This window comes from Neovison vison, chromosome 3, assembly GCF_020171115.1.
Source record: "Neovison vison isolate M4711 chromosome 3, ASM_NN_V1, whole genome shotgun sequence".
In the NCBI taxonomy this organism is placed as follows: Eukaryota; Metazoa; Chordata; class Mammalia; order Carnivora; family Mustelidae; genus Neogale; species Neogale vison.
In genome coordinates, this window is record NC_058093.1 from 231,813,452 (window position 1) to 231,841,304 (window position 27,853).

The window sequence follows — 27,853 nt, forward strand, 5'->3', positions numbered from 1 at the left end:
GGGGCTGGGCGCCATGGCCAAGAGCAGCTCCCTGAATGTTCGCGTGGTGGAGGGCCGGGCGCTGCCCGCAAAGGACGTGTGAGTACCCCGGGGCCAGTCGCGGGTGAGAGGCGCTGCGGACATGGGATGGGGCGGGGGTCGCCCGTTCCGCATGCCGGGGAGGAGCGGTGAGATGGGCAGGGGGTTCCTGTCTAAGACACAATATTGGTGCAGATCCGCTTCCACAGGGCTAAAACCTCATGCCCATCGCTGTCCTATTGGAAAGGGGCGCCCAGACTTAGCAGATGCGCCACCCTGCCCCAGGAAGGGGGATGTCTTTGTTCCTGGGATGTACTAAAGGGGATTGGAGGGTCGGATTTTGATGGAGCTGGGAGGGTAGTGGGGGGGGGTCTCTTCCTTAGTTCAGTCAGGTACCGGGGGGGGGGGGTCTCTTCCTTAGTTCAGTCAGGTACCAGACACGGAGGTGGGGCTTCTCCAGACCAGGGTGGGTGCCTATCTAAGGAACCCTAGGAAGAAAGCCCAGAGCACCGGGTGGCCCCAGCATTCCTCTGTGTGCATCTGGTGTTTAGGTTCAAAGACAGTCATCAGATGGCCCACCAGCCAGACCTGGGGGAAACTGGGGTCCTCTGGACCCAGAGCCCTGAGCTCCCCAGCAAGGAGCTCCCTATGTGGGCCTTACCTGGATGCTGAGTTTCTTGAAGACTCCACCCCCCCCCCCCCCCCCCCGTAACACCCTGTCCAGCCAGGTGTGATGGAGGCTGGAGGACCCCCGGGTTCCTGTGGGTACCAGTCCTTGGCTCTACTTCCTCTAGGGCTGAGTCAGCAGTTGCCGAATCAGCAGAATGGCAGGAGGGGTCCCCCTCCTGCTTGGCCTGGAGCCCAGAGGGGCTCTGAGGTGTCAGCACCTGGGACAGGTGTGGGATCCTTGGCAGGACATCAGCTGCGTGACCTTGAACCTGGTCCTCTTGGGTCTCGATTTCCCGCCTGGACAATGGGAGCTCTGGACAGGGGCTATCCAGCCTGGAGAAGCTGTGTTAGGATTTACCCCGTGGCCAAGGGTGAGCAGAAACCTGGATTCTAACCCTCTACCCAAGTTGAGATGAGGGCTTAGCTGTGGGTCCCCAGTGAAGGGTCTCCAGCCTTTGATTTTAGGAACTTCGCCCCTCCCCAACCCTGGGCTGCTGAGAGAGGTTTTAGCTTCCCTTCATCCTCATCAGCTACCCCAAATAAACATGCCCCTGAGATAGAGGCAGAGCGCTTGCTGTGTGAATGCAGCATCTGGACAAGCCCCTGCTTCTCTCCTTCTGGGATACCCTCTCAGAGCCTTGGAGAATGACATTCTGGAACTGTCAGGGCAGTGAGGCCAGAAATGGGGGCCTGGAAACTGCCAGAGGGCTGGGGCAGGGGGCCCTCCAGAAATCAGGTTTCCATCTCCCGGTCCTGGGTGAGGCCATTAGGGTTTGGACATGGTTCGCGGTGGGGACATGGCTTGTGGGGTGGACACGGCTTGCGGGGGGTTCCTTCTGCCTCTCCTGCAGATGGAGTTAATTCATACCTGCTTCCTACACCTCTTGGATGCCCTTTCTCCCCCCAAGTTCTCGGGTCAAGATGAGCCCCAGAGCAAGGATGGGAAGAAGTCCCTAAGCCCTAGTTGGGGATCCAGCCCTCTGCCTCAGCTTCCTTAGCTGTTGGCTCCCTTCTTCAGAGGGGCTGTCCTCAGAGCCTGCTGGGATCTCAACACCCAGGGAGACTCTTAGACGGGGGTGTGTTCTCTCTCTGGTTTCCTAAGGGAAAGGACCCAGCCTCATTCTGAAGCCTCATCAGGTTTGAGGGTGGGGTCTGACCTGACTCTGGAGGAGGCCTCCACTGACAATTTTGAGAATTACTCATGTTAATCATAGTAGCTGTAAGTCGTCCAGGGCTTACTCTGGGCCAGGGCCTATACTTAACACTTCCTGAGGTGCTATAAGCATTTCCATTTACAAATGGGGGAAACAGGCCCAGAGAGGCAAAGTCACTTGCCCGAGGTCACACAGCTGGGATTTGAGCCCTGACTGGTCCCATGTGTAAGCCACACTGGGCAGGCAATGGCTGAGGGGCCTTCTTTCCCACGCATAAGCTGGGGCAGGGCCCATGGGAGAGGTCAAGGTTCTGGAGAGATTGAGGGTCTGGTGGGGGCACCCCTCCTGTCACAGCTGCTTCCTACCTGATGGGAGCCTGATAAGGCCCTTGTGCGTCAGAGCCGTGGAGCCAGCAAGCGAACTTGGCTCCCGAGGGGGGGGCCCCAGGGTCAGGCCTGGTTGATGGAAGGGGGCGTGTCTCCCAGTTCTTTGCTACTGGGATCCCAGCCAATCTTCCTCCACATCTGCTGTTGAGGAAACTGAGGAATGGGACCGTACCTAAAAGAGGCTCAGAGATAGAGAACCCAACCAGAGAAATGAGATCTAGGGGTCACCCAGCCACAGGCGTCCCAGGGCATAGGGCCAGATTAGGAAACTGAGGCTCTCAGGGTTACTCAGCCCAGAGGGTCTGAGGTAGATTCAGAAGGGGAAAATGAGGCCTAGGGCACTACTCAGAAGGGAGTTCAGCAGTAGAACCCAGAAAAGAATGTAGGGACATAGGCCACCACCCAGCCTGAGCTGTTCAGGGAAAGAGGCCGGATGGGGAAATGGAGGCACTGGAGCACCCACACGGAGGGAGCTGGGAGCAGGAGTCCAGAGAGGAGAGTGAGGCACAAGGAAGGACTCATCCAGCAGACAAGGCTCAGACTGCTACTGGCTTCTGGTGCCAACAGTCCCTCCCCTGAAATCCTGTGGTAACTGTGGATTGGTGACTGATTAGAGATGGCAGAGAGAGAGTGTGGGGTCTGGGGCATGAAAAGAGGGGTCACTTGGGGAGAGCATTTGAGCCGGGGTGGAGGAGACATTGGTTAGGAGCATGCATGCTGAGCCCCCTAGACCTGGGTTTGAATTCCAACTCAGGAGGGGGGTTGTGGGATGGAGGATACAGGTCCTCCCCCAAGGAGCTCGCAGTTCAGAAGTTTGACGGAGACAGACACTAAACACAGAGAGAAAAAGGGAGCAAGATGCTTTCTGGTGCCCAGGGAGATTGGAGGTCAGTTTCACAAAGGACAGAGGTGGTCAGGGATGGCCTCTCTGAGGTGGTGACTTTGGGGCTGAGGATTGAATAGCAGGAGTGAGCCAGCCATGACAAGATCGGGGACAGAGTGTCTTAGGCAGCTGCAATGGTGAGTGCAAAGGCCCTGAGGCTGCACTCAGAACTTGGGGGAAGACAAAGAAGGCCTGTGTAATGGGACAGAGGGGAGATGAGGGCCCTAGTGGACAGCTTGGGATGGGGCTGGTAACTCTTATTATGAAGGGGGGATGGAGCTGCATTTGGTTGGCTCATGGCTCATGCCTCCTCAAGGGGCTGCTGTTGGTTGTGGTTTGGAGATCTGGGTGCCCTGGTCTGTGCCAGCAGAAGCGGTCTCACTGGGCTGAGCACTGGGATTTACCTCAAGGAAAATCCAGAGGAAATGAAAAGTTGGCTGAGAGGGTAGGGGGTCCTGGAGTAGAGCTCTGGGGTCAGCCCATGATGCCTCCCACCATGCGTTATCTCCTTTAGTTCCTCCAGCCACCCCTACCCCCGCCACCCCAACCAGGAGATGCGTGTTACCATTATAGGGAGGAAAACCCAGCACCCACAGAGACGGGGGGTGGGGCTTGTTAGGTTCCACAGCGAGCAGGCGGTAACCCCGAGAAACCTCTCTAACATGGGCTGTTGACCATAGCTCTGGGCTTCCTGGGACCAGCCCTGGGATCTTTGTGGCCTCAGTCCTCAGTGTTCTGTTTCTATATGTGGAAGCCTAGAGAGACCACGCATGGGGGTCGGGCATCAGTGGGTGGGCTGTGTACCCATGACATCTCCTGCCGGTCCCCTTAGATTCTGCTTCTTACCCCGACTTGCTGTGTGACCTGGGCCATTCCCCTCCCCTCTCTGGGCCGCAGTTGCCCCATCCATACATAATGAGGGTGGACTGGGACCTCCACTTGTGGCTGCCCCCTCAACCTCCCCCCTGAACGTCCTCCTCCCGCAGGTCTGGGAGCAGTGACCCCTACTGCATCGTGAAGGTGGACGACGAGGTGGTGGCCAGGTGAGGAGAGGAGGGGCCGGGCCTGGGGGAAGAGGAACAGGGCAGGGAATGGAGGAAGAGCTCCTTCTAGACCTGAGGGGTCCAGGCACACGATTTGACGTTGAAAAGAGGAGCCAAGAGAGGGCAATGTCTCTGCCAAGAGCAGACGGGGTACCTGCCAGTGGATGCTTTGTGCTTTGGCCCTTCTGGGGACAGACAGCTGGGGCTCCCAGCTCCCCTCTCCATCCTGCCCCTCCGACTGGCCAACACCTTCCCCCTGGACCAGATGATGTCCCTGCCAGTGTCCTGGGGCTGACTCAGCGGCTGCCCGCCTGTGCCTCCCACCGTGGCCTCCCTGGAGGCGGGCATCTCACGCTTGGCTGGGCTGGCTGGTTCCGGGCCTGCTGGGTGCTGCGGGCACTGGGGCGTGTGTGTGTGTCTCTGTGTGTGTGTGTGTGTGTGTGTGTGTGCATGCGTGCCCAGCTGGGCCTTCTTGTGAGTGGTAGGGGGTGTTGAAGGGCTGACGTGAATGTCTATGACTGATGTGCGTGTCCCTGGGGGTGTGCAGCTCACAGGCTCACACTGTGTACCAGTGGAGGGTGTGTGTGTGTGTGTGTGCGCGTGTGTGCGTGTGTGCACCCCCGTGGGCTGCCCTGCATACACACGTGAGCACCAGTGTCTGCTTGTTTGGGTACACAGACGCCTTTGTGAGCACAAGTGAGGACATGAGGGTGTTTGCTGCGTGAGTGAGTTTGGGCGGGGGGGAGGGACGCGGGCCTTGGTGGTGGTTGACTCCCGCCCCCGCAGGCCGAGGGACAGCTCTCAGGCCCCGCAGGCCTGAGGGGTGTGGGTGGGCAGGTGGGCGGGTGGCTGAGGCTTGGGTTCCTATGGAGACAGCAGGATTCAGGATGCTTCTGGTGCTGGTTGCAGTCCAGAGGGGCTGGGGGCAAGGGGGTGGGGAGCCTGCATGGGGCAAGGTCAGCCTGCAGCATCCCAGCTGACCCCCTCCATTGCTCTCTATGCTCATGCTGCCCCCTCCTCACTCGCCCCCCCCCCCACCAAACCCGCGGAGAGATTTCTCTGTCATCCCAGGCTGCTGTTCTGTGCATCTCTGGGCTCTGAAGAAGGACTTCCAGCTATGAAAAGGGGGGGGGGCTGGGGGAAGAGGGTGTTTGAGAAGATGTGTCCATCTGACTGTGGTGCTCTGGGCTGGGGTAGAGGGTAGAGTGTGCATCTCTGTGTGCCTGTGTGTGGATATGTTCACAGTCCTTGTTGGGGAAGAGGACAGGGCAAGGGGTAAAAGGAGTGGCCCAATTCTGGTTTGACCCAATTCTGCAGCCATAAATTGGGTGTGTCTTCATTGGGCAAAGTGGGTTCCTCGTTCCCTGCTGGATAAAGTGCATAGGCAGGGGTGTTAGAGTGAGGATGCTCTGTGTGTGTGTCTGTTTCTAAGCTTGCTTGGGTCCCTAACCTACCTGTGGTTCCCTCTCATTTCCTGAGTGCTCTGGCTCCTGCTGACTTTAAGTTCTCTTGGCCCCGTACACATCCCATTCCCCATCCAGCGCTTTCCTGTTCCTCAGACTCAAGTTCACTCCTGCCTCAGGGCCTTTGCACATGCTGTCCCAGCCATCTCATCCTCATCTTCTCTTCCCCCTTTGCCTGACTGGCTCCTGCAGGAAGCATTTTCTTACTCCTCCAATCCACACCCCCAGACCTAGCCAAGTGCCACTGAGCTCACCCCAACCACAGGACTTGTCTCACTGTGTCATGTGTCGTAAGAGTTCAGGAGAGAGTACCTGCCCACTGAAGGGGGCTCTGTGGGGGCAGGGGCCTGGGCACCTCTTCTTCTGATTCTCCATAGCCCACAAGGTTTGGCACAAAGGGTGTTCATGGAGTGAATGAGTGAATGAATGGAATGTGCATGTTGTCAGTTACTGTGTAAGGGATTCTTGTGTGTGTATCTAACATCTGTCACCATAGGCGTGTAAGTGTGTGTCTGTGGGTCTCTGTGTCTCTATGAGCTGTACTTTTTTTTTGATCTGTGTATCTATGTGAATCTGTCTGTTTTCTCTGTATCTGTATGTGTCCATATGTAGAAACACATAAGTATGCATTTCTAGAAATTTCTGAGGATACCGGTGTGTATCTGTGTGTATGGGACTGTGTCTCTGGCTTTCTTGGTGTGTCTGTGAGTGTCTCTCTTTTCATGTCCAACCTTGTGGGAATGTGTGTGTGTGTGTGTGTGTGTAGGTCTCGGGGTATGTGAGTGTTGGGGTTTCTGTGCGTGTATTTGTGTTTTGTTTTTGTTGTTTTAAGAAGGCTCCATACCCATCATGGTATGGGTATGGATACTCCATACCCATTATGGTATGGGTGGGGCTTGAACTCATGACCCTGAGATCAAGACCTGAATTGAGATCAAGAGTCAGACGCTTTACTGACTAAGCCACCCAGGGACCCTTCTGTGTGTGTATTTGTGTGTGTATCTATGCACATCATGGATATAAGTGTGTGGTTTGTGTGCATGTGTATGTCTGGGTCCCCAGGTGCCTGCCACCTGTGTGGCCCACGGGTTCCCAACCCCCTGTGCCCTCCTCTGTAGAACAGCAACTGTCTGGAGGAGCTTGAGCCCCTTCTGGGGGGAGGAGTACACCATTCATCTGCCCTTGGATTTCCACCACCTGGCCTTCTACGTGCTGGACGAGGATACAGTGGGGTGCGTGTACTGGGGACCCCTGCTTGAGCACCTGGGGGAAGACGGGATGCCCCAAAACAAAGTATCCACCCAACTGACCCTTGGTGCCTGTTCCCGCTATTTAATGACTTGGACCCTCATCTGCGGCCTTTCCACAGGCACGATGACGTCATTGGCAAGATCTCGCTGAGCAGGGAAGCGATTGCAGCTGACCCCAGAGGTGGGCGAGGGGCAGCAACCTTCGGCTGGGCAGAGGGAATATGGGTGGCCATGTCTAGGCTGGGCATTTGCGACCATGTAGCAAGTGGCAGGGGAAGCAGTCTTCAGGGGGAAATTATTTCAGTTGTTGATTTTTCTTTTTCTTTTCTTTTCTTTCTTTCTTTTTTTTTTTTTTTTTGGAAGAAAGAGTGAGAGAATGCTCATGCCCAAGTGGGGTGGGGGAGGGGCAGAAGGAGAGGGAGAGGGAGAATCTTAAGCTATGAATCTATGCTAGGCAAAGAGCCTGACACTGAGCTTAATCTCATGACCCAGAGGTCATGACATGAGCTGAAACCAAGTCAGATGCTTAAACGACTGAGCCACCCAGGCACCCCATCAGTTGTTGGTTTAAAAAATATTTTTTAAAATTTATTTATTGAGTAGTTAATTACTTTACATAGTTCCATATTCAAAAGGTATAATTAGCGGGGGAGACTATCCCTCTCTAATCCAGCAATTCCATTTTCATTTTAAGGTTGTCAGTTTCTTGTATGTCCTTCTAGAGATAATTATTCATTTTTTTAAAGATTTTAGTTATTTATTTGAGAGAGAGCTGAAGTAGGGGGAGCAGGAGAGGAAGAGGGAAAAGCAGGCTCCCAGCTGAGCAGGGAGACCAACATGGAACTCAATCCCAGGACCCAAGGATCATGACCTGAGCCAAAGGCAGCTGCTTAACCGACTCAACCACCCAGGCACCCCTAGAAATATTTTAAATAGGTTTATTTATTCCAAGTGCTTTCCATGAATCAACTCATTTAATTATTGTAACGAGCCTGTGAGGTAGGTACCCTTATTCTGCCAGTTCCACAGGCGAACCTCTCAAGGTAGAGGGGATTGGTTAGTAGGCTTGCCTGGGATCACAAAGTTGCTAAGTGGGATGGCTAGGATTTGAACCAAGATTGTCTACCTCCAGTCTGCGCTCTTAATATGGCACTGTATGTATTTGGTGCTCTGCTCATAGGAATGGCAGCGTGTTATACTCACTCTTCTGTCCCTTGCCTTTCATTTCACCATCTACACTGGAGATATTTCCATATTGGTTCTTCAAGAGCTTTCACATTCTTTGATCTTTGATTTCGTGGCACTCCATTGTGTGGCTAAATCATCGTTTATTTGGCTGGTTCCCTCCTGATGGGCACTTGGTTGGCTCACTGTCTCTCCCTAGCTCAAACAATACAGCCATGAATAGCCTTGTACAAATGTGATTTCACACATGTGCAAGTTGTATCAATCAGTTTGATAAATTCATAGTAGTAGATGGGTCATAGAGTATCCATATTAGCACATTACAGAGTTGTTGCTAAGTTACCCTCTTTGGAGGAGGTAACAATTTGCCTACCCTGCCAGGGTACCTTTGCCAGCAATTACCAAACTCTTTGATCTTATATCTGATAGGTAAAAAAAGTTTTCTCTTTGTGTAGGTTATTTTGTATTTCTCTATGAATGAAATTGAAAGCCTTTTTGCATATTTAAAAGTTGCTTTATTTCTTTTTTTGTTTGTTATTTATTTGTTTGTTTGTTGCATTGCCCCCCATGGGGTTGTGTGGCTTGTCTTATTGATTTGTAGGCGCTCTTTACATATTAGGCAAATTTAACTCTGTCATATTAGCTCCAAATAATTTTTCTCCCTTTGTCACTTATGTTTTTGCTTATCATTTTTTTCTCTGCATAAAATCTGTTTCTTTTTCTCTAGTTTTTATGGCTCTTGTTTTTCTGTGATATCTAAAAAGGTCTTCCCAACTCTAAGATAAAATTTTTTACATGATTTCTTCTCACAGCAATTTGTTTTCCTTTTTTACATTCAAGTCTTTGATCTATTTGGAATTTAACCAAATTCAAGGTATGGAGAGGGATTGAACCTTATTACTTTTTATCTAGATGAGTACTAATTGTCTTGATGTCAGTAATTGAATAATGTATTTTTTCATCAGTGGGGATTAGTTGAAAATGTACAACATGTTAATCATCATAATCATTGTTCCTATTTAATTAGGACTTACTATGTGCCAGGAATGATGCTAAACACTTTACATTTAGTTTTCACAACAACCAAGTAAAGTGTGCTCTAGAATGATCTTGAATTTATGGCTGATGGAAAATGAGGTTTGGAGAGGTGAGGGCACTTGGCCTTCCTGGAAGTTGTAGGGTTGGGAGTTGAGTCCAGGCTGTCCCTGCATCCAAAGTCTGTGTTTTCAACCCATCTGCTGACTTGCACCCATTGTGCCTGAAACATCCACCCAAGGAGTGGAATTAGATGATGGAAGTATGAGGCCAGGCTTCAGGAGCTTATGGACCAGACAGAAACACAAAATATGCTCACACAGAGCAAGGAGCAAGGAAAAAATGGAAGCTGTCCAGGTGTCTGGATGTGGGTGCTTTTTATTTTTTAAGCAGGACAGGAATGTGGGGGTGGAGGCATGTGGACTATCACTGGCATGATGGTGGATGAGGATAAACAGACAGTGAGGCTGGTGTAGTCAAGCAAGTTTTCCTGGATGAAGGGGAATGAATTGGTTCTTAAAGGTGCTTTGGCAGAGACACTAAAGCATATCTCCGTAGATTCTCTTTTAGGGTCAGGTGTAGGCCAGGCCAGGGGGAGCATTGGGTGGGTCTCAATTGGAGAAGGCTGTAGGTGCCAGGCTAGAGTCTGGACTTTCTTCTGGAGGCACTGGGGAGCCATCGATTGTCCTTGAGCAAGACACCAAAGAGAATGGAGCCTTATTATCAGGGGATGGAGTGACAGGAGAGATTAGATACATTTTCAGAAGATCTCTGTGCTGCTTTGTGGATATTGTATCACAGTGGGACAGGAGTACATGTGGGAGATCAATTAGGAGTCTGTTGTCATAGTCAAGTGAAGAGGCTGATGGCATCCTGGACTGGGGGGTAGCAGTGAAGACAGAGAGAGGTGAGGTGGGACGGTGCTTCATCACACACACAAGGAAGTGGGCCACCATGAGCAAGTGTCAGCAGACACAATAACCATCAGATTTGAACCCATGAAGATTTTAGAATTTATACTTATGATATACAGAATTTTAAAAGGAATAAAATATTTACACTGAAATATAATCACCAGAAAGGGACAGTGATAATCATAAAGGAATACATTAAAAAACAGATTTTTAAAAGAACCAAATCAAACTTTTAGAGATAAAAAGTAGTCACTGAAATTGAAAACTGGGAGGCTGAGTTCAACAGCAGATTATTCAGAGCTGAAGAGAGAATTGGTGAACTGGAAAAGAGATCTGAAGAAGTTATTTAAACTTTGGCCCAGAGAATCAAGAAGGAAAATATAAAAGAGAAGTTCAGAGACATAAAAAATTACCAAGAAGGTCTAATGTCCTTTTAATTGGAGTCCTAGGATGAAAGAACAGAAAAAATTGGGGAGAGGAAGGGATTAAAAAAAAACTGTTGACCTGACATTTTCCAGAACTCAAGGAAGGACATGATTCCATAAGAAGAAACAGCACAAACCACAGTAAGCAGGATTAAAAAAAAAATACCTGCCCGTGCAGTGAAATTGTGAACATCAAACACATGATCCTTAATTAAAGAGAAAAGATAGACCATTGACACAAGATCAGTTATCCGGCTGAAATGACTTCCCAATAGCTACAATGGAATCTAGAAGTCAGTGAGTGAGATCTTCAAAGTGTTGAGAGAAATAGAGAGAGGGGGGAAGGGAGGTTGAAATTGACTTGACCGGTTCAGGCAGGGAGAACTACCTGGATGGAGGCTCAGAGGTAGGCCTGCCCAACATTTTTGTGAGGGGAGATGTATTGGGATTAAATAATGGAGGGTTTTGTGTACCAGGGTGAAGAGTGTGATAGTACAGGATGAAGGGAATTAGACTATCCTGCCTATATTCAAATCCCAACTCTGCCACTTCCTAGCTATGGGGTCATGGGCAAAGCTCTTCTTTCGCTGTGTCTCAAGTCTGCAAGTGTGGGTAATTACAGTGTCTACATCAGAAGGCGGACATGAGAAGTCCATGATTTAATACACATTTAATGGTAATCGAATTTTTAAGTTAACACAATGCCAGTGTCTGGTAGGTATTTAATAAATGTTAGCACTTTTGCCCTCCAGGAATTGATAGCTGGATCAACCTGAGCCGTGTGGACCCAGATGCAGAGGTTCAGGGTGAGATCTACTTGGATGTACAAATGCTGGAAGATACACGGGGCCGTTGTCTACGCTGTCATGTGCTCCAGGCCAGGTATGGTCAGGATGGGGGGACAGTGTGGGTTTGGTCTGAGAATGAACAAGAGTTCACTGGATTCTCCTAGTTGTGTTGGCTTTTGAGACTACTTCACTCCTGGGGTACTTCTGGGCTCACAACCAAGATCCCTTGCAAGCAAACAGTCCAAGTTCACCAGGTTTGCAAGTTCCTGGGGTCAGAGCACAAGCAAAATCTTTGGGTCCCCAGTGACCAGCAGCCAAAGGTCAGACACTCAGGATGGCCAGAAAATGTGTGGAGGTGTATTAATCAAATTGTAAGTGATAGATACCCAATTTGTACCAGTTTAAGCAGATTGGCTTATATGAATGACATGCAGCTACAGGTATGGCTGGATCCAGGTGCTCAAACAGTGAGATGAGGAACCTATAGACAGATTTCACGGCTTTCTTTTGTGTTAGTTTCAGTCTCAGGCAGTCTCTCTCCAGGTATGGACAAAGAGGACCCCAGCAGTCTCAGGATGGCATCCTACCAACTTGGTAGGTCCAACTGAAAAAGAAATTTCCTTCATTATTTCCAACTAATGTCCTGGGACTGATTCTTATTGGTCAAATATGGGGCACATACTGATCTCTGAACCAATTACCTGGACTCTGATGGGTCAGGCCTGAGTCCCACACCCACTCCTGGACTGGAGAGAGGGTTCAGCCTACCTAAGTTATGGGAGCTGGGAGTGTGAGAGAGGGGCAGGTCCTGTACCAAAGAAACAGGAGAAGGAAGATGGATGCAGGACCAGAAAAACCTACAGATGACCCTCCAGGGGCACCAGCTCATGGGATATCCATCTCCTCTCCTGCTTATTTATCACTCTGTAATCCCCTCCTCTCTCCTTCAGCTCCCCCATCATTCTGCTTCCTTAAATACTGCCCTCCCTTCCCTCCCTCATCTCCCATCTTGTCTTTCTGCCTTGTTTTCACACCTTACTCCCTCAACCCTCACTTTTATACTAGTCCTCATTCAGGTTGTGGAGGATCTCTATTTCTACTTGCTGTGTGACCTTAAAGCCTTTTCTTGCCCTCTCTGCGCCTCTCTCACCATCTCCAGATTTCTGTCGCCAGCTGGGGCTCCTCGAAGTCTGGATGGAGTACCAGGGTGGCAGAGGACAGGCAGAAGCACTGAGCATGGGACAGGGGGCTCCTCATCTGCTTTGTGCCAGTGGCCTCCTCCCCAGCCACAAGGCTGTGCAGGAGCCTTGTAAGCAGGAGAGGGACTGATCGCTGTCGCTTAGCAACTGGGCTGGCTCCTAGGAAACCAAAGAAGGCTTTGGATGCCAAGCAGGGGTGGGAGAGGAGCAGCAGGAGGAAGCAAGCAGCCCCTGGTGGGGGGCTGTCTCTGGATTTGGGGGACTTCAGGAAGGAGGGATTGGGGAAGCTGTCTGAGGTGAGACTTTAGGGTTGTCATGGCAACCAGAGACGGGGGTCCTTGCCTCCAGCCTTTTCTTGGGTCCTAGGCAGGGTGTGGATATGAGTATTTGTTGAATGAGTGAATTAATGAATGAGCAAATACTCACATCCCACCAGCTGCTGTGCTAAGCCTTTTATATACGTCATGTCATTTGAGCCTTGGCCCTGTGAGGTTGATCTGTTATTGTTTCCATTTTCCAGATGAGGAAACTGAGGCTCGGGGTCATGAAGGGACTTCTCCCGGTGTCACTCAGCCAATGAGTGGTGGAGCCAGGCTCTGAACCCTGGCATCTGGTCCCCTTCCCCGGGGGCTCCAGAGAAACTGAGGCTCCCTTCCCACTCCCCACTGCGTCTTCACCTCCTGGACCTCGTGATTTAGGACTTGACCTTCTCGTGCCTCAATTTCTTTATCTGGAAGATAGGGGCATACTAGGGCTTCCTCCTAGGGTAGCGCTGGTCAACAAGAAGATACTGGGCTTGGTGGGCAGGGGGAAGGGTGCTCCGGCCTGGGTCCCTACAGTGGAGGCCAGAGGCCTTTGAACAGTCTATCCCGAACCCCTTTCCAAGGTCCGGCTTGGGTCTTGGTCATCAAAGGTCCTGTGTCCCTCGCTCCTTTCCTCATCTGTCTGCAGGGACCTGGCCCCCCGAGATATCACCGGCACATCTGACCCATTCGCACGCGTGTTCTGGGGCAGCCAGAGCTTGGAGACGTCAGTGAGTGGTGGTGTGGATCGGGGGAGGGGTGGGCATGGGGGTGAGCCCTCCTCAGCTCTCCCTCCCTCCCCTTCCCTTCCCCCAGACCATCAAGAAGACCCGCTTCCCCCACTGGAATGAAGTGCTGGAGCTGCGGGAGATGCCGGGAGCCCCAGCCCCGCTGCGGGTGGAGCTCTGGGACTGGGACATGGTGGGCAAGAATGACTTCTTGGGTATGGTGAGCGCCCGCTCTCCTGACACTCTCCATGGCTCCCCACTGCCTCCAAGAGGGAAGGGGAGGGGAGATGGGCTGTGCATCCTGGGATCTGGAAGGATAGATGTGAAAGCTGTCTCAGCAGGCTGCTTGGCCAGACCTGGGTGATGCAGGCCCATTGCCCCGTTGTATAGGTGAGGAGACAGAGGCTCTTCAAGGGGCAGGAACCTACCCAAGGTCACAGTGTGGGCCCAGATTCTCATTGGGGTGAGAGGACTCAGTATGACCATGTGCTAAGTGCTTTTCTAGCATAATCTCGCTCACGTACCCACTCTGTGAGGCTGGGACTGTCGTCTGCATTTTATAGATGGGGAAACCGAGGTTCATTCAGAGAAGTTGAGCGGCTTTCCCAAGGTTGTATGACCAAGAAAGGGCAGAGCCAGAATCTGAGTTCAGGTTTCTCTGACTCCAGAATCCAAGCCCTTAACCCCTCTCCCTGGAAGCACCAGGCTCAAGATCTTTCTCTTGGAACGTCAGTTTACACATCTGTAAAATGGGTGTGACTGCCCTGCCCCTCCATGGGAATGGATGTATAGTCAGGGCTGACAGTTTTTAAAAGGAGGCAAGATTAGAGCAAGTTATGGGTTGGCTTGGTTATGCACAGCCAGCGGGGAAGGGAGCAGAGGAGTAAATGGAGTAGCCACTTGGGGAAACAGTCTGGCCATTCCTCAAATGGTTTAAGATCGTCCCCACATGCCCTGGCAACTCCACTCCTGGCCATGCACCAAAGATCAATGAAAACACATGTCCACCCAGAAGCTCATACATGAAAGTGTTCACAGCAGCGTTGTTTGTGATAGCCAAGAGTGGAAACAACCCAAATGTCCCTCCATGGTCAAATGGGTAGATACAATGTGGCTGGTTCTTACAACAGAATATTACTCACCCATGAAAGGGAATGAGGTCATGGCACCTGCTACAGTGTGGATGAATCCTGGAAACATGGTTTCGTTTAGATGAGATGTCTGGAGTAGGTGACTGTGTAATGACAGAGAGTAGGTCAGTGGTGGCCTGGAGGTGGCGGCGGGGGTGGGAGACGGGGACTGACAGCCAATGAGCGCAGGTGTTTGGGGGCAGACAGAAAATGTTCTGAAGTTAGTGGTGATGGTTGCGCAGCTCTGTGAGTAGACCAAAACCATTGAACTACACACTTTAAAGACGTGAATTGTATGGGATGCAAATGACATCTTTATGAAGTTATTTTAGAAGAGAAGCAGTGGGGTTCAGGGCCCTTTGGGACTATCTTTAAGCTTTCGGACAGATGCAATTTGTGTCCCCAGAAAGAGCTGAAAATGTCCTCAGTCTAGATATTTGGTCTCTAGCAGCTGTGTGATCTCAGACAAGTCACTCCGTCTCTCCAAGCCTCAGTTTCCCCAAGTGTAAATTGAATGTTGGCTGCAGGCCCTCAGTGTCCGGGCAGGAGTTAATAATTTGGGGCTGGGGGAGGGGGTGTAGCTGCGGCTGCACCGATGGGGGTCTGGTAGTGGAGAGGAGGTGGTCCCTGGCAGGCCAAGCCTCCCCTGCTTAGGTGAGCAGTCAGCTCTTCTAGGCCTGGGTGGGGACTTAGGTTGGCAAGGTCAGGTTCAGCTGAGAGTCTACGTGTCCTCCCGCAGGTGGAATTCCCCCCACGGGTCCTGCAGCAGAATGCCCCCAGTGGCTGGTTCCGTCTCCTGCCCTTTCCCAGAGCCGAGGAGGATTCTGGGTAAATGTGGGTGCGGAGGGAGGGGGCTGGGCTGAAGTCAGGGTGACTGCCATCTTCAGCTTGTGGGCAGGTCCTGCGGGGTGCCCATGTCAGCCCCCAAGCTGTCACCGTGTCACTCCGTTCCCTTATTTAACACATGTCTTACAATATGCGTGTACTTATATCCAAAGGAGTTCACCTTGTACCCACCCACCTGTTTGCACATGAACATATCAGCTCACACTAGTCGATGCGTGTTCCGAACCCTGGGTCCTTCTGTGCCTGTGCACACCTGTTCACACTGGCCTTACAGCGGCCACACTGCTTACATCGACTTTACCTGTCCATTCCTGTGTGTCCCTTTCAACATCTGTTCACCTGCCCACACTTGCCTGCATCAGGCTACACTGTCCACACCTGCCCCCACTGTCCATTCACAGTGTACACGTTTTTCGACGCCGGCCACGTCCTTCCACGCCCGTCCTATGTGTTGACACTGTCTGCGCTTGTCCGTTCTGTGTATCCCCGTCAGTATTGGTTCCCACCTGCTTACACTGGCCATGCCTGTTCCTGCCTGCCCACAGCTGTCCCCATCTGCCTTGTTTTGCTAACATCCATGCTCCTTATCTGTGTTCACATGTGCCTCTCTCGGCCATCCGCGCCTGCGCATACATACTCACTGTTCCCTCACCTGCGACCTGACTCTGGCCAGGGGGACCCTGGGCGCGCTGCGGCTGAAGGTGCGCCTCATTGAGGACCGCGTCCTCCCTTCCCGGTACTACCAGCCGCTCACGGAGCTGCTCATGGCATCTGTGCTGGGCCCGGCAGAGGTGGGTATATCCATTCCACTGGGGATCCAGATGATGGCCCGCTCCCGGGGTGGTTCTGCTGTGGGGTCGCAGGGCCCTGGGCCACCTTTCCTGCCTCCTGTCCTTGCCCAGGAGGATGCTGCCAGTCCCCTGGCCGTGCTGGAGGAGCTGACCTTGGGGGACTGCCGCCAGGACCTTGCCACCAAGCTGGTGAAGCTCTTTCTTGGCCAAGGCCTGGCCGGGCCCTTTCTGGACTATCTCACCCGGCGTGAGGTGGCCCGGACCAGTGAGTTGCCCACATGAGCCCCAGACATCACACCCCAGGGATGGGTCTGCACGGGTCTCTCAGGGAGAAACGGGGGCTTCAGGCAGAGGTCAGGGGCTCCTATATGTGTGGGTGGGGGGCTCCCTATGTCTGGCACCAGCAGCCCTCTGGGGATGCAGCCTTGGATTCAGGTGCTGGCTTTGCTACTCTTGAGCTGTGTGACCTTAGGCCGCTCATTGAACCTCTCTGGGCCCCTGGACGGTGAATGGCGTTGATGCTGCAGCTCTACCTGATTCCTGAGGCTGGAAGAATCACGACTCCCACCTTGGGTGGGTGGGGTGAGGTGCATCCAGCCCCAAACCCCAGCAAACACTTCCCTCTGTCCTCCCAGCTGACCCCAACACCCTCTTCCGTTCTAACTCCCTGGCATCCAAGGCAATGGAACAGTTTATGAAGGTAAGCAGGCAATGCCCGGGGCCCAGCTGCAGCTCTTTCTCCTTTTCTGTGCTTCTTGGGACCCCAGAGCTTGGCCAGCCTCGGCTGGCTCAGGATGGCTGAGCTGGGCTGCTGGCGGCTGATTCCTGGCCTCACCCTGAGATTCACCTGGATAGCGCCCCCCACTCACGCTCTGGGGCATGCCTCAGCCTTGCTCTGAGCCTCTCCCCGCATGGTCCCCCCTGTCCCAGCTGCTGGGCACGCCCACCCTCACGCTCCGCCCCATCCCATGCGGTGCCTCCTGCCCCTAACTCGTGGGCACGCCTGATCTCACGCTCGCCCCCATCCCATGTGGTCCCCCTGCTCCCAGCTCGTGGGCATGCCTTACCTGCACGAGGTCCTGAAGCCAGTGATTCACCGCGTCTTCGAGGAAAAGAAGTATATGGAGCTGGACCCGTGCAAGATGGACCTAGGCCGCTCCAGGTGAGCAACGCCTCAGGGGCGCACCCAACCCCCCCGACAGCTCCCTAGTCTGCTCAGAGCCTGGCCAGGTTGGGTCTGTGCCAATGCCCCCCTGCTCTGGCGCAGCGGCTCAGGAGCTCCGCATTCCAGCAGAAAGCCTCACTGGGAGCACGGCTGTGTCGTGTATGGGGATGGGCAGGACTCAAACTGAGCTCCTGGGTTCGAATCCCAGCTCTGAGGCGGGCAAGACAGACCCTACACCTGTGTAGAACATTACAGGTAGAAGGGTGTTATTCCAGCATCCACTCAACAAGACAATGGTTGAGAACGTATTGTTCAGACACTGGCTGAACGCTGAGTCCAGAGCAGGGAATATGTGGACGCAAATATGCCTTCCATGGGGAGGTAGCCAGCAAGCTAAAGAAGGTTATTGGAGGTTGTCAGGGGAATAGAGGGAGCTAGAGCAGGGAAGGGTTGTGGGAAGTGCCAGAAACAGAGCAGGGACTTGCAGTGTTTCAAAGGGTGGCCAGAGGGACAGTCTCATGGAGCAGGGGACCTTCCAGCAGAGACTTGAAGGAGAGGAGGGAGGGAGGCATACACATCTGGTGGAAGAGTATCCCGGGCAGGGGGAAGAGCATGTGCAAAGGCCCTGAGGTGGGAGCGTGTGTCCGGCATGTCCCTGCTGACATGTCTGGTGATGATGTGTGATGGGGAAGGGATGGCCCCTTAGAGGAGGGGACATTTAAACTGAACGTGGGTGCCAGAGTGTCTCAGGCTAAGGGAACAGCGTGGACAAGTCTCCACGACAGGAGTGAGCTCAGCATGTTTGAGAAGCAGCCAGAAGCTTGGTGGGAATGGTAGGAGGGGAGGTTGGGAAGGTGGGTACTCTCAGCTCAGTGGGGGCTGGTGGACGGTTTTGAGCAGACAGATGCTGGGCTCAGAGGCACAGCCACTCTGTTTCCCCAGGAGAATCTCCTTCAAGGGCGCACCCTCGGAGGAGCACGTGCGGGACGCCAGCCTCGGGCTGCTGACAGGCTACCTGGGGCCCATCGTGGACGCCATTGTGGGCTCTGTGGGGCGTTGTCCGCCTGCCATGCGCCTTGCCTTCAAGCAACTGCACCAATGCGTGAAGGAGCGCTTCCCCCAGGCGGAGCATGAGGTGGGCCACGCGTCCCCATGGAGCAGATGGGGAGACGGAGGCTGGGGAAGGGTGGTAGCTTGTCCAGGGTCACACAGGGAGGCAAGGTGGGGCGGGGGACAGAACCTGGGCGGCTCATGCTCAAGTTATGTGTCCTGTCGGAAGTGGGGACGGGATTCCTGGCAGGGTCTGGGATCCAGGGGTGGTGGTTAGAGTAGTGACAGCAGCTCCTGCTCTCTATAGCCCTCACTGGGGGGTCAGACCTACTTGTCCGTGTTCCTTGCCTTGTCATAGCCACCCGATGAGACGGGCACCGATATTCTTCCATTTCCCAGAGTAGGAAGCAGAGGCCCAGAGAGATTGAGTCCCGTGGTGCTGGGATTGGCACATGTCTAGGCAGGCTGGCACAAAGCGAGTGCGTCTTAAATTCAGCTCTCAGAAAGACAAAGAGTGCAAGCGAGAGGGAGTGAGAGCACTCGAGAGGGAGCAAGCCCGCTGATGCTGGCAGGTGCTCTGTAGCAGACACCCCAAATAGCCCCAGAGAACCCCCCACATGTGCTAGTACTCTGCCACGGGTGACTTAAGAGTTGGGACCCCACGGACTGCCTCAGGCAGGTGAGCTGAATGAAGGCAGCAGGCCAATGTGGGGCAGCAGGGAGTGGTAGGGACTGCGGCAAGCTGGTGCTCCCACGGCTGGTCTTAAGGGGGCTGCTCTGGACAGTCAGTCATGGCCACGTAGGAATGGGGACCCAGTATGGCCAGATTGTCAGAGTTTCTTTTCTAAAGGCAACCTTCTGGATTTTATATGAGGTCTCTCGTTTTTAAATGCTGGCACTGATTTGCTTAACGACAACAGTAACAACAACACAACAACGCTTTGAGCCAGCTGTTACACATTTGCAGCCAGACTGGTCCATGGGTTACCAGGTGGAGCCCCCCTGGGGTAATGGTCGGCATCCCTTCCACGTGGCTGTCTTTGTCCTGTCTTCCAAATGGTGTCACATCAGGCTAACTCTTACATAGTGCTGATGTCGTAGACACGCAGACTGGGGGTTCACTTTGTAGAAAAATCTGAGACCTGCTCAGTGTTGGAGACGTAACAGCCCAGTCCCTAGAGCTCGAGTTAAGAACCCTTGATTATGCCACACTTCTCTCCACGTTCTGTTTACAGGTGGGGAAACTGAGGCCCAGAGAGGTAAAGAGCCTTGGCCGAGGATTGTGGACTCAAAGCGAGGCCTCTGGTCTCCCAGCAGGGGTCTCTCCCTTCTCCCCTCGGCCCCCTGCTGAGGAATGAGCTCTGGGCCTCCAAATTGGGACCTTGCTGGCTTTATGCCCCATTTTGCCAGGCTCTCGCCTGGGCTGCAGGTGCTAAGTGGGACACAGTGGGGCAGGGAGGAGGGAAGGGAAGAGGGGAGGCCAGCTCCCTAGACAGCCTGGTCCTTGTGAGAGACCCAGTGTGACTCCCGAGTGTCCTCCAGTCCTCAGTTCCCACTGTGGGCAGAGACCATGGGCAGGGAGCAGGGACTTTCTCGGGCACACGAGGGTGAATGGGGTCACGGAAACTCAGGGGAACTCCTTTCTCTGCTGCTCTGACACCTGTTCCTCCTCAAGAAAGGAAGTCAGAGCTGATGTTAAAGACTAAAATTACCCTGGAATACGGCAGATGGGAGGGGGGGTGGTGGCCTTGGGGGCAGCTCAGGTCCCAGATGAGGGTGGGGCTGGGGGCAGAGACCCACCTTCTGGGCAGCTAGGAACCCGGCTGTTGCCAGGGCTCACTGTCAGCACGGAGGTGCCGTAGGAAGTTGGCACGTACCCAGGGAGGGTATTGTCTCGAGTGTGAATACGGCCCCTAAATAAATACTGGCGCACATTCTCAGGCTAAATATAGCCGGGCAAGTGTGAAAGGTAGGTGGGGAGTGATCTGGGGAGAGCCAGATGCACCCAGGATAAAGGCACGCCCTCTCTCTGAGCTGCCTCTGCCGGCGCTGGGGGTGGGCCAGGCCCGGGACTCACACAGGGGGGCACCGCCCTTTACAGTTTGTAGGAGGCAGAGCCGGGGCGGGGGGCGCACCCAGGACAGGCTCAGGAGCCAGCTGGGCTGGGTTCACTCTTGAGCCTGTGTCCTCATCCAGAAAATGGGTACAAGAGTACCTACTCCACGGGATGGTTAGCAGTTCAGATGAGTTCCTGACACTCAGCAAGCGGTGTGCAGGGTCGGATGCAGGAGAGTGAGGTGAAGAGCCGAGGGCTCTGGTCCTGCCTGGGTTCAAGTCTTAGTTCTGCCATTTACAGCTGTGTGGCCTTGGGCAGGTGACCTCTCTCTGGGCTTCAGTTGTCTTCCCTGTAAAATGGAGAGAGAATCCCTCCCAGGGTGAGTATGAAATAAACAAATGTGTGGCCAGTTATCTGGCATGGTGCTATTAATAAAATAAATCATAGGTCGGGAGATCGAGTTCTGCCTCCTCCACTCATCTGCTGTGTGGCCTTGGGCCAGTCACTTGGCATCTCTGAATTTCTGCTTCATCATCTGTAAAAGGGGAATAATGATGCTGCTTCTTTTCTAGGTCTGTGCCCTTAGCATGGTGCTTGGCACCAAGCAGATTCTGAGGATGCTGGGCTAAAGCTGATCATGCAGGATTGGTATTGTTACTCTATTTTCCAGGTGGAGAAACTGAGGTCCAGAGAGAAAAAGCCATCTTGGCAGACCAGTACGGTCTTCTGGCCCATCTCCCATCCTGCTTCCCCTTGCACCACCAATCTGTAGTCCTTCCTGCCTCAGTTTCCCTATCTGGGAAGTGGGTCCTTGGGGGCTCTTCTCACCTGCTGCTCCTCTCGGCAGGATGTGAAGTACCTGGCCATAAGCGGCTTTCTCTTCCTGCGGTTCTTTGCACCTGCCATCCTCACCCCAAAGCTGTTTGACCTCCGGGACCAGCATGCAGATCCCCAGACCAGCCGCTCACTGCTACTGCTTGCCAAGGTGCCAAAAATGGAGTCCCACAGCCTGGGTGTTCTTAGCCAGGGAAAAGCATAGGAACAGAGCTGGAAGGCCAAACCGACAGAAGACCCAAATGACACCGAGAGAAATCCATCTCAAACACCCATTAGCCTTCCATCCTGAATGCGAAGGCATTCCTTCATATGTTCTCCAATTTTGTCTCTTAAAATGAAAACCCTACCTTTCCAGGAGGAAAGTGGGAAGCGGGCTGGTAGTCACTTACACCTTAGTGTGAATTAGACCATCCTTTGCAAAGTGGCCATATTTTGAGGTTCTGATGGACTCCAAAGTATGCATGACAGGATAGGGCAGTCCTTAGTAGGGGAATCGAGCTCTGGAGGGAAACAGAATAAGGGCACTGGGGGTGCATATCTGTCCACGGGGAGGGGTAGATATTGTTCGAAGCAGGTGCTACTATGAGTCTTCCCCTTTCATTGAGAAGTGATTTGAGAGTCAGGACTCAGGGGCTCCGCTCTGGGTCCGTAGGCAGTCCTTCCCCTAGCAGTGACCTTCGCCCTGGCATCCCTTGCTTCTTTACTCCAGGCTGTGCAGAGCATCGGAAACCTAGGCCAGCAGCTGGGCCAGGGCAAGGAGCTATGGATGGCCCCCCTCCACCCCTTCCTGCTACAGAGTATCTCACGTGTGAGACACTTCTTGGACCAGCTGGTGGATGTGGACGGGGAGGAGGGTGAGTCCCTGCATTCCTGCCACATCTGGCTTGTCACTCTGTGGACCCTTGGGACCTGCCCTTCCCCTTCCCACAACCTCACCCCAGTACTGAGACTGTGGACTTGTGGGTCAGCTAGTCAGTCAACAAACACTTCTTGGCCCTTCCTGTGCTAAGTCCCAGAGATGAACAGAGCTCAGGCCCTGTCCTCCAGGCTATCCCAGCCAGTGTGGAGATGTGTGTGGGTGCTGTTGCATCGTGCGCACACAATAAAAAAATGTCTCTTAAGTGCTTATTAGACACTGTTCCAGGTGCTGGGGAAATAGCAGTGGACAAGGCAGAAGAAACCCTTATAGGTTTCTTATTCTAGCAGGGACCATGGGCTAAAAGCAAGAGGAGTTAGCAAATAGTACAGTATGTTCAGGAGTGGTTGTGTAGGGAGAAAAAATAACAGAGGGAAGAGAATGTTGGGGTGGGCGTGGCAGGATGAGATTTTAGGTGGGGTGGCCAGAAATGGCCTCACTAGGGTGCTATCAGAGCAAAGACTCAAGGAGGACAGAGAGCATGCCATGAAGATCCCAGGGAAAACTATTCCAGACTGGGAACAGTATGTGCAAAGGTCCTGACGTGGCGAACAGGGAACCACAGGGAGGAGCCAATGGAGAAGAGGGAATGAGGGGGCACAAAGGAGAGGTAGGGGCCAGACTGTGTGGGGGCTTCATAGGCAGCTGGGCATTGATGGGGAGTGAAATGGAGCCTGGGACAGTTTTTTTAAGCAGAAGAGTTGGGGCTAAGTCTGTATCACAGTATAGGGTCCAGTGCACTATATAGTTGGGTCCAAGTCACATAAGAAGAACCTGTTGGAATGTAGAGCCCCGGTTGTGGCATGGCAGGGTCCCTGTAGCATTGGGGAGGATCACCCCCCATGGAAGGGAGGTAGATCCCATGTACTCACTGGACTGACTTCATAAGGCATGCCCCCTCTGCTGACTGCCTGCACCACTGTCTACAGAGCTTCAGGAGAGGGACGCCTACTTGCCTACTTTGTGAGGCTCCCAGCCCCACCTTCCATAATCCACTCTCTAAAAGCAGGAGCCTTCTGCAGCAGTCCTGTTGTTCACCCTCCTGCCTCTAGGGGGCAGAGTCATGCTTCACCAGAGAGGCACCTGGGCACGCGGGCAGGGCAGGTTGAACCTGGATATGAGGGTTTCACTGTCCCCCCCTCTCCATTTCCCAGAGGCTGGGGGCCCAGCCAGGGCCCTAGTGGCCCCCTCGGTGATCGTCCGTGAAGGTTACCTGCTGAAGCGCAAGGAGGAGCCCGCCAGCCTGACCACCCGCTTCGCCTTCAAGAAGCGGTACTTCTGGCTCAGCGGGGAGGCGCTCTCCTACTCCAAGAGTCCGGAGTGGCAGGTGGGGCGCTAGCCCACAGCGGGGGGCGGGAGGGAAGGCGGGACGGGGGGAGGCGTTTCCAGCGGCGGCCTCCCTCCCTGAGCTGCCTCTCTTTAATCAGGGGGAAACCGAGGTCCGGGAGGGGGCAAGGACTTAGCAAGTCCAAAGCCTCAGGCCAGGCTCTACTCACACCTTTTGGGCCATTGTGGGCACAGGACAGACGTAGGCATCGGACGTCCTTTGGCTGATGCTATCCTGCTCACGTAAAATTGGATCTGCTCGCCCAGAGGTCCCCGCCTGGATGTCTAGGAACGAACACACACACACACACACACACACACACACACACGGCCATTTGTTTACTCAGTCATTCATCAAATAATGATTGAATGCCTCCTGCATACCACACTGTGTTCTAGGCGCTGGACATATAGCAGTAAACAAGGCATAGGATCCCTGTTCTCCTAGGGTTGCCACTGAAATGCACCTGAACTCAGGCACCTGCTGGTGTGTGTGTGTTTCTGTGCCTGCACATTGGTGCGCGATAGCTAACACCAGGCAGGGCGTGCTTGCTTATTATTCCCACTTTGTCAGCAAAGCATAGAGTCTAGAGTTCCAATCCCTGGTTTCCAACTCTGACTCTACTAGCTGAGTGACCCCAGAAAGGTCATGGGTCCTCTTGGGCCTCAGTTTCCTCCTCGGCACACAGACCCAGCCTCAGAAGTTGGTGTAAGTTGGTAACTGCGGAGTGCTGGAAAGCACATCCCGTCTGCCATGTCCACCATGTGGTTGCTGGACTGACCGGTGGATGGCGGTGATGGACACTGGCGCCTCGGGGAGTCAGTGCTTCCTTAGACGGGGCAGGACTGGGGGACTCCGTGCTCGAGACAGCGGTCATGAGCCCAGATTACAGACACACCCTCGGGGAACATCCCCAAAGGAAAGCTGTCCCTGGGCCCCACCACCCCGGCCCCAGCCCACCCTGCAGCGACAGACCTGTCTCCCAGATGCGCTCCTCCATCCCGGTGTCGCACATCCGTGCCGTGGAGCGCGTGGACGAGGGCGCCTTCCAGCTGCCGCACGTGATGCAGGTGTTAACGCAGGACGCCGCCGGCGTGCTGCACACCACTTACCTCCAGTGCAAGGTAAGGCACCGCAAGGATGGGGAGGAGGGCATCTCTTAGGTTCCTCATCCCTGACATCCCCCGCATCCCCCCCCCCCGCCCCCCGGCTTCCCGCAGAATGTGAATGAGCTCAACCAGTGGCTGTCAGCCCTGCGCAAGGCCAGCGCCCCCAACCCGGACAAGCTGGCCTCCTGCCACCCTGGTGCCTTCCGCAGCTCGCGCTGGACCTGCTGCCTCCAGGCTGAGCGCTCAGGTGAAGGGCAGGGTGGGCTCGGGTTCGGCCCTCCCTACCTGTCAATCAGCGGATGCCCCACCTCCTCTGGCCGCTGTGCAACCTGGGGCAAGTTACTTAACCTCGTTATGCCTCAGTCTCCTGAAGCCTGGAATGGGGTTGATGACAGTCCCTGCCTCCTAGGGTTGTGAGGAGTGACTGAGTTGATAGAAACAAAGCACGTGTAACGCTGCCGAGCGTGTAGTGCTCAGTACATATGAGGTCTTATTTTTTTAAGCGCTCACTATGTGCTAAGCATCTAGTGGAACGCAGACATCAGGCATGCTCTAGAGGAAGACAAGTGAATAACCAGACAATTGTAATACAGTCTTCTAAGTACCAAGATGAGGCTTTTGAGACGCCAGAGAATGCCTCTGATCCAGCCCCAGAGTAGGAGATCGAGGAGGGCTTCCTGGAGGAGGTGCTGTTTCGATGTCCCCTGAGAAGAGTAGGTGTTAAGCAACAAAGTTGGAGACAGGGATGGGGTAAGGAAGTGTAGTCAGAGCAAAGAGCATGACCAAAGGCCCGGAGGCGGCAGAGGGAGGGCTGAAAGGTTGCAAAAGGTCTGCGTGGCTGGAGCCCGGACTGTGGGAGGAGGCTAGAAGGAGGTGAGGCTACCGCTATGCTGGGTAGGAGTGGAGGCAGTGGGGCGTGATGGAAGTAGTAGGTCGGAAGAGTGAGTTTAGAGGCAGAAGGGTCGGGGCTTGGGGACCATCAGCAGCGGGGGCTTCTGGAGGGGGAGATGGGAGGCAGTCCTGATTGGCGCTGTGTCCCCCTCAGCTGCTGGTTGCAGCCGCACACACTCGGCCGTCACCCTGGGGGACTGGAGCGACCCGCTGGATCCTGACGCTGAGATCCAGATGGTGTACCGGCAGCTGCTCCTGGGGCGGGACCAGCTCAGGTGGGTGTCCCTGCCCAGCCTCCTCCCCTCCACCCCGCAGCGGCCAGCCGGGCCAGCTGCCCAGCACAGCCCCCCCACGTCCGTTTATTCATTCTTTCCATCCGCTTCAGCTGAGCTTCCCGGTGCACGGCGTCCAGGTTCAAGGGGAGGATGGATGGGGAGGCATCCTCAGGCAGGCCCCAGTGCAGAAGTGTGTCTTGGATCTTTTCATATCCGGGTCCCTGGGGACACGGGCACAGACCTTGGATGTGTTCCTTTTCCTTCCTGGTGGGCTTCAGTGCTACCCAGTGACCGATTTGTTCCAGCTCCTTCTAGAGTGGGTTCTGAAGCTGGCCTGTCTGGTTTTGAATTCTGGGCTAGCTACTCACTGGCTGTGTGATCTCGGGCACAATGCTTACCCTCTCTGAACCTCTGTTTCCTCGTATGGAAAACAGGGATAATAATAGTACCTTCCTCCTGGGGTTGTCCTGAGGGGTCAAACGAGCTAATGCAGGTAAGGCATTTTGTAGATGCCCAGCCACCGCATAGACAGCAACAGTTATTATGCTGTGCAACCTTAGGCAAGTTACTTTACCTCTCTGTGTCTCAGTGGACTGTATAATGGAGCCAATAGTAAGTCCTTACCTTGGATACGTCTTTTGTGGTACTTAAATGAGTTAATACATGGGAATGGCTTATAATAGTGTCTGGTACTCTGTAAGTATTTGCTGTGATAATGGTGGTGGTGATGGTGACAGCTGGGAACCTGTCATGTCTCCTGCAACCAGCAGAGAATCTCCGGAGTGGAGAACAAGATCGGGAGTCAGGGACCAACCCTGTCTTTCTCCCTTTCAACTTCCAGGATGAAATTCCAGGAGGGTCCCAACATAGATTCCAGTCCAGAGGCAGACGCAGAGAAGGGCTCTGGGGCCGCAGAAGGTGAGCGGCTAAGGAGGTCCCGTTTCTTTGCCATCTCTGCCACCTGCCGTAACTTGCCAAACACACGACTCTGTCCTTCCCCACTCCCCTCCCCTTCGCAGTTCACCAGCAAGTGTGGTGAATGTGGGGGATGGAGTGTGTGGGCTTTCAGGGCGTAGGGCCAACCTGGAGCCTGAGAAAGCCACTGGGTCTGGGTTACGGCAGCCTGCCTAGGCCTGGCTGAGCCTCCGTGGCTCATTGTCTCCCTTGCAGGGGTCTGTCCCGATGCCCTGGCCCGGCACAGAGAGGCAGCTGTCCGCCTGCTGGAGGTGCTCGAAGATCTGGACAGAGCCCATGAAGAGTTCCAGCAGCGGGAGCAGCAGAGGGCAGCCCTGAGCCCCCTCGGGCACTGAGAAAAGGCCAGAACCAGCCTGGAAGGGGAAGAAAGGCACCAGAAGACCCCCTCTCAGAGCACCCTGGCGTCTTGAGGCTGTCCTGTTCCTCGTTGATGCTGTAGGGTGCAGGCTGCTGGAGATCTAGTCTCTGTGCCCTAAGTGCAGAACCCCGGGCACAGAAGCCCTGTGGCAGGGGGCTGGCCTTTGTACTGAATGACTCTCAGTCTCTGGGCGAGGCAGATGGGAGTGGATGGGATAAGGAGCCTGACTCATTCGGCTCAGCGGAATGTCTCTGCTAAACCAGACTGGCTCCTGCCCACACCGACCAGGCCCACCTGGTCCTGAGCTGTTGCTGGATACAGCTGTCTGTGAATCCCCGACACCCACGTGGCCTTGTTGCCCCAGACAGGCACTAAAGAGGCTCAGCCCTTCCTGTTTTCATGTCTGCCAATCCGTGTAACCTCATTGATCCTCCTGAACCCTGCCTTGGCCGAGAGTCCTAACCGCAAGCTTCCAGAATCTGGTTCTCTCAGGAATGATGGAGGCTTGGAGCTCAGCATGCCAGACCCAGACCCTTGGAGCCTGGGAGACCTTGGCCTAGGCTCTGGCCCCCTCTTTAAGCCACGGTTCATGCTGTATAAAATGAGGGAGTGTCTAGATGTGTGGTTGTCAAACTGGGTTCCATGGAACTGGTTTGGGAACCAGGGAGGTGTTTCTTAGACTGTT

General features: G+C 54.0%; 1 protein-coding gene across 1 annotated transcript; it reads left to right on the forward strand.

The window, feature by feature from the left end:
• Nucleotides 1-27,568, forward strand: RASAL1 (RAS protein activator like 1). The gene is made up of 21 exons (XM_044244230.1): nucleotides 1-78; nucleotides 4,097-4,153; nucleotides 6,735-6,848; nucleotides 6,986-7,047; nucleotides 11,178-11,307; nucleotides 13,364-13,445; nucleotides 13,531-13,662; nucleotides 15,312-15,400; nucleotides 16,092-16,209; nucleotides 16,321-16,474; nucleotides 16,845-16,909; nucleotides 17,259-17,371; nucleotides 18,317-18,509; nucleotides 21,328-21,465; nucleotides 22,027-22,171; nucleotides 23,388-23,560; nucleotides 24,547-24,684; nucleotides 24,781-24,916; nucleotides 25,715-25,835; nucleotides 26,677-26,753; nucleotides 27,006-27,568. The coding sequence occupies exons 1-21, from the start codon at nucleotides 14-16 to the stop codon at nucleotides 27,143-27,145; spliced, it is 2,442 nt and encodes an 813-aa protein (XP_044100165.1). The 5' UTR covers nucleotides 1-13; the 3' UTR covers nucleotides 27,146-27,568.
• Nucleotides 27,569-27,853: the final 285 nt, after the last annotated feature.

Bases quoted from the DNA above. Each gene is read 5' to 3' on its own strand.
- RASAL1 (XM_044244230.1), top strand. From the start codon at position 14: ATGGCCAAGAGCAGCTCCCTGAATGTTCGCGTGGTGGAGGGCCGGGCG. The intron at 16,475-16,844 runs GTGAGTTGCCCA...CTGTCCTCCCAG, and splicing joins GCGTGAGGTGGCCCGGACCA to CTGACCCCAACACCCTCTTC. The intron at 16,910-17,258 runs GTAAGCAGGCAA...CCCTGCTCCCAG, and splicing joins CAATGGAACAGTTTATGAAG to CTCGTGGGCATGCCTTACCT.